This window comes from Abramis brama (genome assembly GCF_963993115.1).
Source record: "Abramis brama genome assembly, chromosome: 16".
Taxonomy (NCBI): domain Eukaryota; kingdom Metazoa; phylum Chordata; class Actinopteri; order Cypriniformes; family Leuciscidae; genus Abramis; species Abramis brama.
Window position 1 is genome coordinate 6,816,864 of NC_139978.1, and position 16,740 is coordinate 6,833,603.

At 38.4% G+C, this 16,740-nt stretch overlaps 1 protein-coding gene across 1 annotated transcript in view; it reads left to right on the top strand.

Moving 5' to 3' along the window:
* disp3 (dispatched RND transporter family member 3) overlaps positions 1–16,740 on the top strand; it is a 78,441-nt gene that overhangs the window by 22,639 nt on the left and 39,062 nt on the right. Inside the window, exons 2-4 of the mRNA XM_084086341.1 lie at positions 12,654–13,628; positions 14,372–14,591; positions 15,893–16,029. Coding sequence (XP_083942467.1) covers positions 12,662–13,628; positions 14,372–14,591; positions 15,893–16,029 — 1,324 coding nt within the window. The 5' untranslated portion in view covers positions 12,654–12,661. The remainder of the gene's footprint in view (positions 1–12,653; positions 13,629–14,371; positions 14,592–15,892; positions 16,030–16,740) is intronic.

Sequence of the window (16,740 nt, forward strand, 5' to 3'; positions counted from 1 at the left end):
AATTTGTTTAAAATTTTAAATAATTAGGAAGTGATGCTGACACTCATGATTGGATTAGTTCACTATTATGAGCTCTTGAGTGTCAGTTCAATATGTCTCAGACTCCAAAGACCTACCTTTATGTTACAGTAGCCGCCAGAGGAGGACTTCTCTTTAGGATATGAATATAAACATTGATGTTCTCTTGTCAAAAACAATTTGCATCCTTAATGAAGAAATTGGCTGCATTTATGTTGCGATAATCGCAAAACCACATCTTCCAGATTACAATGTTTGTTAGAATATTACTAGTGCCTGTACAGTATGTGTTAAATATAAAATTAAATAACTTGTATTACTTGTGAAAAACATGCTAACTCCTCACTAATTACTCAAGCGTTACCTTGTTATCCCGCAGGAACTACTAGTGATGTGGCCCATTATTTTAAAGTGAAAAACATGCTAACTCCTCACTAATTACTCAAGCGTTACCTTGGTATCCCTTGTTAACTACTAGTGCAGCCTGGTCTCATTGTAATACGTAGGTATTAATACGTAATTTTCTCAAAGATAGAAAACATACTTTTTTGTACGTTTCGATGCTGAAACGTATAACGTTAATATGGACGTATCTGCAACGTTTAAACGTAACATTATTACGATTTTACAGCTAAAAAATGTAAACTATTTACTAATATTTCATATCATAACGATATCTGTATAATTTCCCTTTTACCATTTTATAGATTATAAATGTAAGATCTCTTAACCCTACTCCCACACCTAAACATACCCATTTTATTGACAAAATTAAAAGGATAAAACTTAATGGACAGATATGTGTAGGGAAATGGCAGTTTTATTAACAATATAGCATTAAAACATAGTAAAACTAATCCTACCCCTAACGTTACCCCTAACAATTTCTGTAAACTAAGTTACGTAGGCTAGAATTATAAAGAAAAACAACAGACAGGTATAATCACAATCATTTATTTATTGAGAAAATATCAAAACCGGTACCAAAGGTTGTTCACATGACGATGTGTCGCAGTCCTCTCTGGCAGTATTGTATGAGGTAACGTTACAGAGCAGAATATAAATTATTAATCCATGAAAATGTTAATCCGGTTTCGGTTCGCTGTTTGCTCTGTGAAGGCGCGCGCGCTTCTCCAATTCAAATATAGTACACCAATTTAAACACGGCATGTTGTAATCTGTGACGAAGCATGCGAGAGCCAATAAGCGTCTGATATCACTGCCGTAAAACATGTCGTAACGTTTCGGGAGAAGCGGAAATGGAGATGAAGATCACTGGATAAAGGGCTGATTTTGGATCTGTTTCTTGCAAACAACGTATGGATTCTAAAGATTTGGATTACATCAAGCTAATAAAATTGATATATTTTGTGAATTTATGTTGTGTTTTAGTGTATTATGGGTCTATAGGAGAAAATACCTTTTGTGTCTCACAGTAAATAAAACACAAAATGGTTAAACGATTAAAGAAGGTATTTTTAAGGTTTTAAAGTGTATTCTTGTTTAACACCATATAGACTAATCATCCGAAACGAATTTGCAGCAGAAGGCATGAACAGAGCGAAATGTTATTATTTATGAGTAACGTTAAACTGTATTAATAAATGTGACTGAAAATTTAATTGATAAGACAATTGAATGCAATAGAGTCAAAACATTAATTTTGAGTAATTAGTGAGGAGTTGGCATGTTTTTCACTTTAAAATAATGGGCCACATTAGTGATGGGTCGTTCGCGAATGAGCCGGATCTAAGAGCCGGCTCTTGTAGGTGAACGACGGGAGCCGGCTCGCATATCTGAAGAGCCGACTCTATTTTTAAAAATATAGCCTATAGAAATTAAATCATTGTGTAGGCTAATAATGAAATAATGAATGATTTTAATTGCATTTAAAATAATTGACTAATTCAAAAACCAACAAAAACATAATTATATAGGCCTAAAGGCGCACACACATTTGTTTCGACTGTCTGATCAGCCTCACATTCTGTTCCTGTCAATCATACACGCGATGTCAACCAATTAAACTGCATGAGGGAGTGCCGAGCAAACTCACACACACACTAGAGATGCGGATAAACCGCGGATCAGGCGGATGACGTGACGAAAAATAATATTTTAATTAAATTCGGGCGGGTGGCGGTTGAACCAAACAAATGAAAAAAGTTTGCCACTAAGCAAACCTGCAAGCTATGCCCAGCTGTCAGTACTATTGGAGGAGGCCTAAACGTCTCTTAGATGAGACCACCTGGGTTATTTTGTTATTTTGTTTCGATATTAATTATATTTTAAAACAGCCAATCGTAGCCTACTGTGGAATATGCATTTAAAAGAGAGACAGATTATGGTCTGATATGACTCAGAAATGATATCGGGCAATTGCAGCGCAAGATGTTCAGAAGAACGCAAGAGCTAAACTTCTACAAGCTCAATAATATCCACATTAAAAAGTAAAAAAAGAAGGTAAGAAAAATAGTCAGTCATAACTTTGCCCATTAATTAGATGTGCAAGGCAAGCAGGCTAGTTTTTGGGTTGTTATGGACAATTAAAAATGTGAATATTCACGTTGCACAGTTGTGTGGTGGACTTTCAGCGAGTTAAAACATATATTTTTTAAAGAGCCGTTTGTGAGTCAAAAAGAGTCGGCTCTTTTCAGTGAGCCGAGTCAAACGAGCCGGCTCACGAAAAAGAGCCGGAATGCCCATCACTAGGCCACATCACTAGTAGTTCCTGCGGGATAACAAGGTAACGCTTGAGTAATTAGTGAGGAGTTAGCATGTTTTTCACAAGTAATACAAGTTATTTCATTTTATATTTAACACATACTGTACAGGCACTAGTAATATTCTAACAAACATTGTAATCTGGAAGATGTGGTTTTGCGATTATCGCAACATAAATGCAGCCAATTTCTTCATTAAGGATGCAAATTGTTTTTGACAAGAGAACATCAATGTTTATATTCATATCCTAAAGAGAAGTCCTCCTCTGGCGGCTACTGTACCATAAAGGTAGGTCTTTGGAGTCTGAGACATATTGAACTGACACTCAAGAGCTCATAATAGTGAACTAATCCAATCATGAGTGTCAGCATCACTTCCTAATTGTTTAAAATTTTAAACAAATGATCATTATTATTATTATTCTATGTTTAAGTTTGAAATAAACAGAGAACATGCGTCCATCCTTTGGCAAGAGTAGTAGTCACAATCTCAACCTGTAGCTAATGTATTTGGGGAAATATAATATTCATAAACTGGTTTCCACTAAGAACCCATTTGAGGCACAAGCTTCTGAAATGTTGTGACCATGTTAAGAGTTAAAAAAAAACCCCACAATTGTTCACTTTTTAGACATGTTACTTTTGTGATTAGTAATTAATTGGTTATTCTTTCTTAGTTCACAAGTAGTTCTCAGTGAGGATACATTTCTTTAGTAATAATCAAATACCTACCAAGGAACTACCTTTGTACTAATTTAGATATTACTTACTGCTTAGTTAATATTGCTTCCATATTAGTTAATAGTATTAAGTTCGGTGTTAATGCAGTACTACCTATTACTTCCTGCATAGTTACTTGTTAACTACGGACCATTATTCTAAAGTGTTACCGACATTTCTTTACAACATGTTCTCACAACTCAATTGATGTTGATGGCACTCGTTGTTAAGACCCTTCCATTACCATAAATGGGGTCTTCCAAATAACATCCAAAGCAGACTTTTTACTTCCTGGAGAAAAAAAAAAGTCCCCCCCCCCCAAAAAAAAGTTATCAATTTCCAACCCGTGCATCAATTTACCATAGTGGTTGATGAAATGTTTCGGTAAACAAGGTTTGCCATCAACACTAAACCAAACACGTCTTTAATACTGCAGGCATATTTCCTCCAAACAGACTTCTCTGTGTCTTAATCAAAAGACTGCATGCTCGGTAAGGAGTCAGATAACATGGTACACACAATCTGCATTGTTTCTGTGGCATCAGCTTTTCAGCTGCGTCTGCCCTGCATTTCCTATAAAAATTAAATATCTTTTGTTAGTATGTGCTGCACATTTACAAATAGAAATTTGATCAGTCAACAAAATAGCATCCAGCAAATTTGATACTAACTCAGCATGAAAAAAAGGTCAACCATCTGACTTCAAAATTGTTCAATGTCCACAGCGGCCCAAAATCATGTGCTACCCTAACAAATAACGATAGTTTTTAATCGTCACACATTTTCCTGTCATTCATTTCCAGGTTTCAGTTAAAGCCACAAACTCAGCTCCTTAAGCAGAATAATTTGAGGACAATGGCCCTAAGACTAACACTTCAAATTCAGTGGTCACTGCCTATCTTGCCCAATTCAGGCCTATTGTTTTGTCTCTGGAGCCAGAGCCAACTACAACCAACACATTCTCACAGTTTTCGAATCTTGTGTCTATCCGGTCAGGTCGTGGTGTACAGACTTAGTCAAGGACAGTCAAACAACAGTGATGTTCCCATCCTCCTCCTTTGTTCACCCACTAGCCTTTCATAAATTTGACAGGGCTCTCTGGATAATTTTTATGGTGACTTAGCCAATTTGTCACTTTTTCTATGCAGTCAAGTCTATTATTTTAAATTATCATCCTGATCACACATAGTTGACTATTTAAATTTAGTCTATATATTTCCTCATATTTCTAGACAAGGGATTTTAAGCCATGATGGACTCAATCTTCAACTTCCCAATTCCAATTTACATAAATACTCTTAAACATATTAATCCAGAGAGCCCTGTCAAATTTATGCTCCCTGTAGCTCCCTGATGTTTCTTTTAACATCTCCATGTCTCTGATTTTCAACTGAAACACTGTGCTTTACTATAAATAGCTTATTATCACTTATGACACAGGCTCAGATAACAGCTTTCAGTTGACTTTAAATGAGAGAGACTCAAAGGCATTCAGGACTGGTACTCTGTCTTTTCATAAACTTGTAACATTTTCATTCTACTATATTTTAACTCTAGCCCAGCTTAAAACATCTTTGCCAGAAATGACATGCGTTTTCAAATAAACCTGTATTTATCCATAAGCAAAATGATTATTATAGATCTTTCCTTCAAAATGATTTCCTTAAGACTTTAATCTTTTGACCTTATTTTTATCCCTTGTTATATCTAAGACGAAAACTTTAAACTTTAATATCTTTATATTAAACACTGATCTACTTTCAAACCCACATTAACACCAGACATTTCTGTCACTTTCACACTTTTCTGAGTGGGCATTTAAAATTACAGGCTAAATGGCCCTGCTGACCACAATTAAAACACTCTCTGTCATCTGGTGATTCGTATCAGTCTCAACTACAGCAGCAGACACCTTGCCTTTAGTTTGATCATGAGCTTGCAAACGGCTCCAACTTACTGCACACCATTGAAGAAGTGTGTCCCAATCAGGAATGTAAACAGAGCCACTGCTAAGCAGTTCTCTTTATTTTTTTGACAGTCCACCAGTGGCGGATTCATTGAAAGATAAAATTTCTTCCACACGTTCATCACATCAAGGCTAGATTATTGAAATGCTTTTAATGGGTGGTTGCCCTGCACGCTTAATAAATAAATTACAGCTGGTCCAAAACGCAGCAGCTCGAGTTCTTACCAGAACCAGGAAGTATGACCATATTAGACCGGTTTTATCAACACTGCATTGCCTCCCTATTAAACATCGTATACATTTTAAAATATTGCTGATTACTTACAAAGCACTAAATGGTTTAGCTCCCCAGTACTTGAGCGAGCTCTTAACGCATTATAGTCCTTCACGTCTATTGCAATCTCAAAATTCCAGCCAGTTGATAATACCTAGAATATCAAAATGGAAAATGGAAAATGGTTTGGATTCTCGAGCCGCCAGGCACTGTTGTTGTGCGAATGGAACATGGGAGAACTGGCAAGAGAGCACTGAGAGTGGAGTGCTACATCAGCTCTACACCCCCATGCTCTCTATCACCGATTGCCCTTTCCCAATCTCTTTTCAACTGAGGACGGAAAAACTTTGCCGCTGAGCCTCTAGGGAAGTGCTCTGACTGATAGACAGGTCTCCCAGGGAACTAGTCGACGTAATTCATCCAACTACTACCTCCAGTATAACCAGAGGGGCTTCTGAGAGAGACCCATAGCACTCTCCCTACCACATGGCCCTTATCGGTTGCCCATTCCTACAGTTGTAGTGAATTGTGAAATGAAGGACAGAGAGTGGGTAGCTAGTCCACTTTTATGCTCTGTCCCGATACTCCTCATGAACTGTTAGGAAACGTACTAACATAGTCCCCCACTATGTCCACACTATCACCTCTAGGTTATAGACTGGAGAGGCGACAAATGAAGGAGTGAGACGCAAAAGCAGAATGGCCATTCTCCTTCCCGTACTGTGATGTAGGACCTTGACTGCAGTGGGGGGTATATCGCTTAACTTAACCTTAACTTAACCTTCGCCGCCCTAAACTTTTGGACCACCACCTCAACAGCTTTTTTAAGCCACTGGTACATTTACAACTGACAAAAGATCTATTTATTTCTGTAGGTGTAAAACGTTATTGAAATAGTGCATTTTTAAGGGATGGCAATAGAACATTTTTGAGCTCGCTTGCTGTAATTGCTCTTATGTTATTGCACCATGCAGATTACTTTGAAATATATAGCACTAATTATAACAAATTAGAACTGACATGTTGATATTTCAGAATATTTTGTGCCGAATGAGTGTCTGCTCAGCACTGAAATATATCCCAAGTGAAGCATCCTGGCTCTCAGCTGTCAAAATGAACATTAACCAGGATTGCTCAGAGCTGCTGTGGTCAGCACCAGGGATGTGTGTTGTGGTGTAAATGATAAATTGGTTGATTTGACACCGTAAGAGATATTACCCCCCTCTGATCTGGGGACAACTAATGTTTATTTAAGCGGTAAAGCAAATGTGCAAAGCATGCATAATGGTGCTGTGCTGTAAATAATGGGCCTCATTACCCGAGGTGTCAGAATGCAACATCTTACATTGTCTCTTAAGCTGTTTAGTATCATGGCTGATCCAACAAATGGTTTGCAGGTCACATGGCGCTATTGAATTAATCATGACTACTCTCGTTCTCTAGGACTTTCTCAATAACCTTAAGCTATACATCTCAGAAAGTGGTGCAACCACATTTTACATGGTAAGAAAGATTCACAAATCATTTTGTGACAGATCTGGAATAGGAAGTGGGATTTTCAAAGCAGGACAGGGTTTGTGGCACTTACATAAAGCTCTGAGATTTGCAGTTGGTACATTTTTGTGTTGCAAAGGCTCACAGTGCTCTGTATTGTTGTAAGAAATAGTGTCAGCCTGTAGTTTGACAATGTGAAACTAGGAAACAGTGACCATCATTAGCTTGTGAGGAAGATTTTACTTTGTGAAACCACCTGTACAGCCTATACTTATGTTACTATATGCGCATAATGCCTGTCAACAAGAATCTGATGACTTGTGCTGTTCTTTTTTGCACCACTTTCAGGGAAAGCCGGATGCTTTACGTGGGACTTTTGGTAATGAACCGACCACTTCTACTCGTGAGCAAGCTCAGTCTATACAAACACTTTATAACTTTACGCTGACCAACCCCATCTTAATTAGTGAAATGATACAGAAATCTAATTCTTCTTCATGCCGGTTGGATCCTGCACCAACAATCCTTCTGAAACACTGTACCTCTGTCGTTTCTGCTCCCATCTCACATCTTGTAAATATGTCCCTTAATTCTCTCTGCCTCTGTTCCAGTTTCACTAAAGACGGCTGCGGTAACTCCTATCCTTAAAAAACAAACAAATCTGGACCTAACTGACTATGCTAATTATCGCCCAATCTCCAATCTACCGTATGTCTCAAAAATCATGGAAAATGTTGTTGCCACTCAATTGCAGTCATATCTATATCTCAACAATAGTTTTGATTTATTTCAGTCTGGTTTTCGCCAAAACCACAGTACTGAAACTGCATTAGTAAGGGTTATCAACGACCTCTTACTCTCTGGTGACTCGGGAAACCTTTCCACACTTTTACTACTCGACCTCAGTTCAGCTTTTGATACTGTCTGTCATAAATTCCTACTCATGCGCCTCTCAGAGATTGGTATCTCAGGAGCTGCGCTATCCTGGTTTTCCTCCTATCTGACTGACAGAAAATACTATATCACCATTCACAACTATAAATCTCCCACTGTCATTCTCAAACAAGGTGTTCCACAGGGATCAGTTCTCGGTCCATTACTGTTTATTATCTACATTTTGCCTCTCGGACAAATTATTCTCCGCCATGGTTTTCAATACCACTGTTATGCCGACGATATCCAGATATATACTGCTTGCCGACCGGATTCTATTCACCAGACTACATCACTATCATCATGTATTAATGAATTAAAGACCTGGCTCAACTGCAATTTTCGCAGTTTGAATCTGACTAAAACAGAAATCTTAAGTACATGTCCATTTATGTATGAACTGATTGTTTGTTCTTTACTGTTATTGTGAAGTGTTCTTGAGCTTGGGAAAGGCGCTATATAAATTAAACATTATTATTATTATTATTATGTTGGAAAAAGCCTTGATATCATGTGAGCGTTTTAAATTGAGGAAAATAGCTACTAAACATATTTGCAAATGTTCAGACAGCAGCTAAAGAATACAATTGTCAGTCCAGTTTGGGGTGTTTTGGTTTGGTTATGAAAGAAGAGATCAACAACTGCATTCTATTACTTACTTAACTGACAAAACTGGCAAAACAGTCCTTATAAAGAGGGCCCCTGCAGACCATCAAGGCAGGGTTAGTTGAGGTTGTAAAATGTGGTGGGACTTCCCAAAACCTAATGATATTTATGAAAGGTATAAAGGCATAAACCATTTTATGCACGACTTCGAGGCAGAGAACGACCCAACGCAAAGCACAATATTTAATTTGACCGGAAGGGCTAAATTGACGGTTATTTTCGTCAGTTATGGCTCGTTAGATTTAGCACTCTGCCTGCTTTGAATCAGACACACAGTTACTTCAAAATAACGATTACAGCGCATTAATATAGAACGATGATTAAATTGACTTGGAACTACTTGTGCATTAAACGGTTTTATTGCACACCTTCCAGGCAATCAGAATCGAGTATTCAGACATACCATGGTATAAAAACTAATAAATAATAATATCCCTCTTTTGGCATTAAAAAATTACTGTCAGGATTTACTAAAGACACGCAGAGATAAATTAGCGCTGAAAAGGCGTGGACAGTAATTTTTGCGGCTGACCTTTTGCATATGCATTTGTAGGAGTTTCTGTTGCAGATTAATGGAAAGAAGGGTATTTAAATGAATAAGGTGATTAACTAAGGTTTGCGCTAGTCAATTTACCATTATTTACCGCCCCAAAAATGCACGTCTTAAACCAGAGGCTAGCTGGTAGAGTGCGTTGGTCATAGAAATGATCCGACTGCGTCACGTGCAAACCTTCCACTCCCATCGGTGCTGTTTTGGAATTGCGCTCTCACACTAATTTGCCCTGTTTATTAAATCTGGCCCTAGATTATTTACAGCAGCAATAGTGTAGTAATAGGGCGCGACAGTTTTGACGTAAATCCACCCAAGATTCGAATTTGCCTTTTGCCGAACTCCCTTTTCCCATCACCTATCAGATCGGAAAGGCATTTATTTTCAATAAAAATTAAGAAACTATTCGAAAAGTGGAAGTAAAGTGTTTTTTTTTTTATTGTTTTTTAATAATGATGACATATTCAAGGTTCATTGACTGTGAATGTAGCTTTAGATTATCTGTTTCTCTCTTTCCAAAAATGTATTCTCAGCCTAATGAATTTGTTCTCTGCTGAGGCAGATGTTGAGCTCTCAACCTACTGTGAAGACAGATGTTGGTTCCCACACTCTTGAGATTCCACCAACCAATAATCCTGCTCAAAATAACCATCTTCTCCTGTGGAGAAGCACAAAATGCTGTCATGACTGAACTGAAAACTCTAACTCTAACTCTATAGTAAGAACATGTGGTTAATTATTATTACACAGTACTTAAATGCATAATTACACTGTAACATGGACAACTTAAAATAAAGTGTAGCCCTTTCTTTCAATATCTTTGCATAATTTTAAACGGATTCCTTTGCCCGTTTTCTAGCACTGCCACCTTCTACCAAGCATTAACAATACAAATAATAATAATAATAACAAATAAATAATCATTTTTTGATGCATATCATATTGTGGAACAAACACAAAAGTGAGTAGTAAATGATGACAGAAGTTTCATTTTGGGGTGAACTATAACTTTTTGTTAAAAATAAGCTGTACAAATCTTTTAAGATGACAAAAAAATACTTCAAAATGAAGCACCCATCTCATAAGCCCCATTGAGCTTACACTAGAGCGTACACCTGAGCTCAGCCTACGGTGTTTGTGCATTGAAAGGTGACTTTTAAATGTCTCCTATCTCAGAATGCTAATTATTACCTCAACAGCTTATCAGTTTTCCAGGAGGGTTTATTTAGCTCCTAAATCAAGCATCGATCCACCACAGACCATCTGATCCCAGGAGGAAAATCTTCAGATTCTCTGTGGGGCAGAGATATAGAGACAGAGCATCTGTACCTCTCTGCCTCTCCTCCTTTTTATCTCACTCTCTCTCTGCTCCTGGGCTCTACGCTGTGGTGAAAGTCAATGACTTCCTGGCCTTGCCCTTGCACACATGGCTCTGGGGGCAATCTGTGTTGAAAATGAAATGGTACAAGCTCAGTTTCACGCTGCCCCAGGCTATATTGTACATTAGGCAGGACTTACATTGGACTCCCGTCTCTCTCTCTGTCAGTAATTAGGCAGGCTTAGACGAGTTGAATGATTTAATTTTCAGTGACGCTGCCAACTGTGTGTCAGCTGCTGATAGCATGTTATCTCTGGCTCTTTGTCCCTGTTCTCTCGCTCACTAGTTCACTCTGTCTCTCTTTATGTGTGTGTGTGTGTGTGTGTGTGTGTGTGTGTGTGGAAGGCAAAGTGGGGTTTTTGACGATATCAGCATAAATTCTTATTTCTCAGTGTAAATGCTGTTTGTGTTGTCACTTACAGCACGATTCCTGTTTCATGTTCCCCTGTCTTGGATTCTTATGTTGACAAGGGCGTAGATTTGGTTTGAACATTGGGGGGGTTGAAGCTTGGGTCTGCATATTTTTCATGTGATCATGGTATAAATATTGGGGGGGTTGTAATGCATAGATTTAAATATTAAATCCCCCCCCCCACAAATTACACCCCTGTATGTTGATATGTAGTTTTTTGTTCTCATGTTTCCTGTGCTTTACTTCCTGTGTTTATCCATGATTTCTTAGGTCCTGGTATGTTTCCATAGTAACCCTCATTAATCTCCATAGCTACTAATCACTTTCACCTGTTTCTTGTTGCAGCCCTTGTTACCTTGTGTTTCCCATGTTCTTTGTCTGGTGTTGTCCTTTATGAATGTTATGTGTGTGTTTGTTTCAGTTCTGTTTCTGCCCATGTATTGAATATTCTGTTACTGCCTGGATTTACTGTTTTTGTGTTTGTTTAAATAAATATTTCTGCTGCACTTGGATCCAACTATTATGTTTCTGAAAAAGCTACGTTACACTTATGAATGTAAAGTCACAACAAAGGGGGCCTCAGACTTAATGACTTAAAAGTTTTTAAATTAATAAATGATTATACATTTATTTTTATAAAATCTCACTCTAAATTAAAATGCTAATAAAATAGATACAATCAAGGTGTGGAATGAATGTAACTATTGCAGTTCTTTAAACTTCTGGAATCACAAAAGGAATCGTGGTTAATTTAATATATCAATACTCACAGTTTCAGTTAATACATTTTTTAAGCTTTGTCATAATTACAGAAGAAATACCAAAAATGTCTTAGTGTATATGGTGGGGGAGGGGTTATGAATATTTTTTTGCTTTTGAATCCACTGCATTAGCAAATAAATTTCAGTAAGGCATCTGTACTTAGATATTTTCTCAAAACTAACTTCACTATTTACAATAACTGTGTCAAGGTGATTCTTAGTGGATGCATTTATTATTTTTACAGGAATTAAAAAAAAATTCACACTATACTGACTAATGGGGGAGGAAGGTTTAAATATGCAATGCAAAACAACTTTTAATCCTCCCAAAAAGATTCATGCACATACACCCATATAGGTTTCACTAGGCTCCCCTGCTATGAAATCTCCTCACAATTCGATGAGAAGAATATATTATCGCACACACACACACATCTGAGTTCAGAATCTAATACCAGAGGCCAAACCATCTGCCAGCCTGATCGCTGGCCTGTGAGACTCAGTTCACTGTTTCCTCATTTCCATTCACCACTCACTACCCAGAGGCCAAAACCTTACACTATTACACTTACAGAATGACAGATTTCACGGCTTTGTCCTTGTCTTAGCAGTGGCCATCTGAAAATAACCTGGCATTCTCTTATCGATGCTCCGTAAATCAAGTGCACTTTATCGCAGTATTCACCTGTCCAGGCACAAGTGGGAGCACACAAAAGGCCCAAAGGCGTTAATGTTAGTGTTTTGTGTCTTTGTTGTAGTGCCTGCCATGGATTCGGAAGATGAACCCTTGTTGCTCCAAGGTACCTGGAACCTAAGCGAGTTTGAGGAGCAAGAGGAAGATGAGGAGGAGGAAGGAGAAGAAGGAACAGAACGGGAAAATGGAGACGAGCAGGTCTGTAAGGGGTTGTGGTGGGCTTTGGGCTGGGTGTATACGCAGCCCTGGGCCAGCGGGCTGGTTCTGGCTGTGGGATTTCTGGTACCCTTCACCCTCTCAGCTTATATGTTCCTTCACTGTGAACCATTAGACATTGACCTTTCCTACAGCGCATTCGAGGTCAGGAGTCATGCCTCTGCAGAACGTTTTGACGCTCTTGCCATTGCCCTGAAAAGTCAGTTGGGGTCTTGGGACAGGCACAGGCGTGATGCAGATGGATTTGACTTTGAAGCCAATGCTCTGAGGGACCTTTTGTTGCTCATGGTAAACAGAAAAGGGAAGGACGTCTCTGCAATGGCGAATGTCACAGAACCTGCTGAGACTGAGACAGGGGTACACAATGACACCAGACAGTTTGGAAATGAGAAAAACAACAAGATGAAAGAGGAAAAGACAGACTCGACAAACCCTAAGATAGCGGCACTCAATTCCAGTGATGCTGAAGATCACAGGAAACCAGACTCACCCTTAATGAGGAAGCGAAGATTTTCAGGCTACTCCTACCTCCAGACCCAGGCCCTCTGGAGGATAGAGCTAGTTTTTGTGGCCCAGGGCGACAAGGACAACAACATTTTCACCCCCGAACGCCTTCACACCATACACCATGTGGAGAGACTTCTAATGCAGCACCCTCAGTTTCAACAGTTCTGCTGGAAGCCACTGGAGGCATTGCGAGACTTGCCCCTGGGACCTTCCTTCTGCTCTCCTCCAAGCTCCCTCCTGTCCTACCTCTTTCCCAGTGAGCGTGCAGGGAAGATCTACTATGATGGAATGGGACCTGATCTAGCTGATATACATGGTGAGTCGGTTGGGGGAGGCAAACTATCCCACTCTCTACTAATGATTCAGTAATCCTCAGTAAATAAAATTTGAATAGAGAAAGAGTGTAAAACGAAGCTCATTTGTAGCAGCTGTTGCTAAAACAGCAGTATGTTTTATTTGATTAACTGTTCTCATGGTCTCCAAGTTGGCCATTAGCTGGTTCTAGTTTGTTTAGATCAGGGGTGGCCAATCCCGTTCCTGCAGAGTTCAGATCCAACCCTGATCCAACACACCTGTCTGTAATTATCAAGCTCCTGAAGATCTTAATTAGCTGCTTCAGATGTGTTGGATCAGGGTTGGAGCTAAATCTCCAGGAACAGGATTGGGCACCCCTTATTTAGATGGTTTACCAGTTGGTGAAGATCAGGCTGAGCTGATAGACCATCTTGGACAAGCAAAATATACATGGGATGGCCTGGATTTCCAGTTGGATTTGCCCTGGTTAACAGATATCAGGGGTGTCCAATCCTGCTCCTGGAGGGCCAGTGTGAATTTCTAGTGATCCTCAAGATCTTGATTAGCTAGTTTAGGTGCGTTTAATTAGAGTTGGAGTTAAACTTTGCAGATAAATGTCCAGGAGAAGAACTCCCCTGACATATATTGTAAAAAGTAACAACAAATGGTGGCTGTATGATGTTCAAGGCCTCTTTCACAATCAATCCAACCAGTAACTGAAATGTTTTTCATAAAACTCCCTGATTGTAGTATCTCTATTCTCAGGTGCCCTGAGCTTGGCGATCACCCATCCACAGTTTTACTGGTATGTGGATGAGACTCTCTCACCAGACAAGCTTCAGTCCTCTCTTCTTCGCAGTGAGATCCATTTTGGAGCTCCTCTTCAATCTTTCTACTCTCTTCAAGACAGACCTTTAGAACAGAGACGTCTCTTCAGAGAATTTGTGGTGCAGTATGCAAACATCCTTTCACAACAATCCACCAGGTGGGTGTTGAGATTGCAGTTGGTGTTGTTATTAGTTACGTAAACAAGAAAGCTTTTTGTTTATTTGTCTGGTCTAAAACCATGTATGCTTAAATGCAAATTCAATTTAACAAGCATGCAAACCAGAGGATTCATCAAAAGATTCATTATGGCTTGTTGGGCATTAAATATGGTCATTGGAAACGTGCAGAATTAACTTTATAAATCCCAGTTAGCAGAAGCTTTATTTCCAACCCTCTGTTCTCCCATACAGAGCTTATCTTTTTTTAAATTATTATTAATAGCCTCATCTGCATATAATTTCCATATCCATATGGCCATTGAGACATTTTCAAACTTCCTTAAATATATAATTACCAAAGAAGCAAGTCATTTAGAGACGTGTTTTCAGATAATATATATTGAGTTTAATTTCTCACGCCACAGGGATTTTACTTGTTTAAAGCATAAATCAAACATACATTTTGCAGTTTTGATTCTCTTGTGATCATTTTTCTGCATAATGTTGTTTATTAAATACATTTCTGTAATTCCATATATATATATATATATTTTTTTTGTATTAAATGAAAATGTAAGTGTGCATGAAAATTGCTATATTGCAGAATTTGCTTTCACAAATTTTACGTCCATAAAACTGAGCCATCAACTTACAAAGACGATCTCAGTGGCACGATGGTGATGAATCATGGCTCAGTCCTCCCGCTCTTCTGTGTGGCAGCTGGAAAGACTGTTCACTTTACTAATGCAAAACTAATGAGTTATATATAAATTATTAAACACAAAATGGGAGTCTATTAAGCCACTAAGTATTCCTTAGTGTCAAAGACAGAAGTCAGTTAGACAGCCGTTTCGATTTTGGTTGTAGTCATTTTTGCAAGGATGATCACCAAACAACGCCAGTTATGAATCACAGACAATGACCCAAAGCTTTATTACATCTGCAAAACAACCCTATTATACTCACTGCTGTCAAGTGAATGTATGCAGATGCTCTTCAAATGACAATCATTACTGCTGGGATGACAATGGTAGGAACTAAGCCTAGAAATGAGCCAATGGTCAGACACAAAATAAACATTCATTGTATCTCTGATACAGTTTTAACTGCTTTAAGAGCCCCTCGATGTAATTAAGATAATCTTTTTCCATCTGCTAACGTGCCCCATTTTCTCTCTCATCCCCCTCATCTGGTCCTTCTCTTGTTACATATTGTCTGATGTCATACATAACCCATTCTCATCTTGACTATACCCTCTCCTCTCATCCAATTTTCTGGGTTTTTTTTATTCTCTCTCTAGTAAAGTGAAGGTGTTGTACGGGGGTACAGAGTTATTTGATGATGAGGTGCGGAAGACCTTCCACAGTGACATGTTGCTGGCTTTGTTCAGTGGAGGATGCATTACTGTCCTTGTGTATGTTCTAACCTCATTTTCTGGTAAGACACTCGACAAGCATTCTAATCGAATAAACCTAAAAATACCATGCATTACTGGGGTTTTAGCCCAGTCAACACAGATTAGAGATGCCCATGTTCATTATATAAATGCTTTTACAATCCAATACACAGTTTTATCAAGTAATTAATTAATTCACAGTTAGTTAACAGTTAACAGTAAGCTGCTTTCAGTTATAAACTGTACAAAAACAGTATGCAATGCTGCTTGATGTTGCAAACTGGCATTTCTTGTTTTTATTTTAATTTATTATTGTAATCATAAACACACACTCTTTTGTAGTGCAAATAGTTTTACTGTTTACTGCACTTTGTTATTAATCTAGTTGTTTACCTAGTGCTAATGAATCATACACACATTCATACTATATAGAATGTATTTTTTAACGGCAAACAAAATAAGCAACTTTTTCACTAGACGTACCTACTCAGAGAGTATGCGATTTCAGATGCAGTCATTGAATTATTCACCTAACAATTCGTACAAGCAGACTGATCAATTCAGCAAGGAAACGGCGCTTTCTGTTGCTCTGAGAGAAACTGCTGGATCTGCTTTTGACATCTGTGGAGCTATTGTCCTTGGCAGAGCAAACAGACAAAGTATCTGGCGATATTGTGTCTAAAATCAATGTAAGTTACACAACCTCATATATATTGAACAGTTTAAAACTATAAATGTAGCGTCACTCCCGC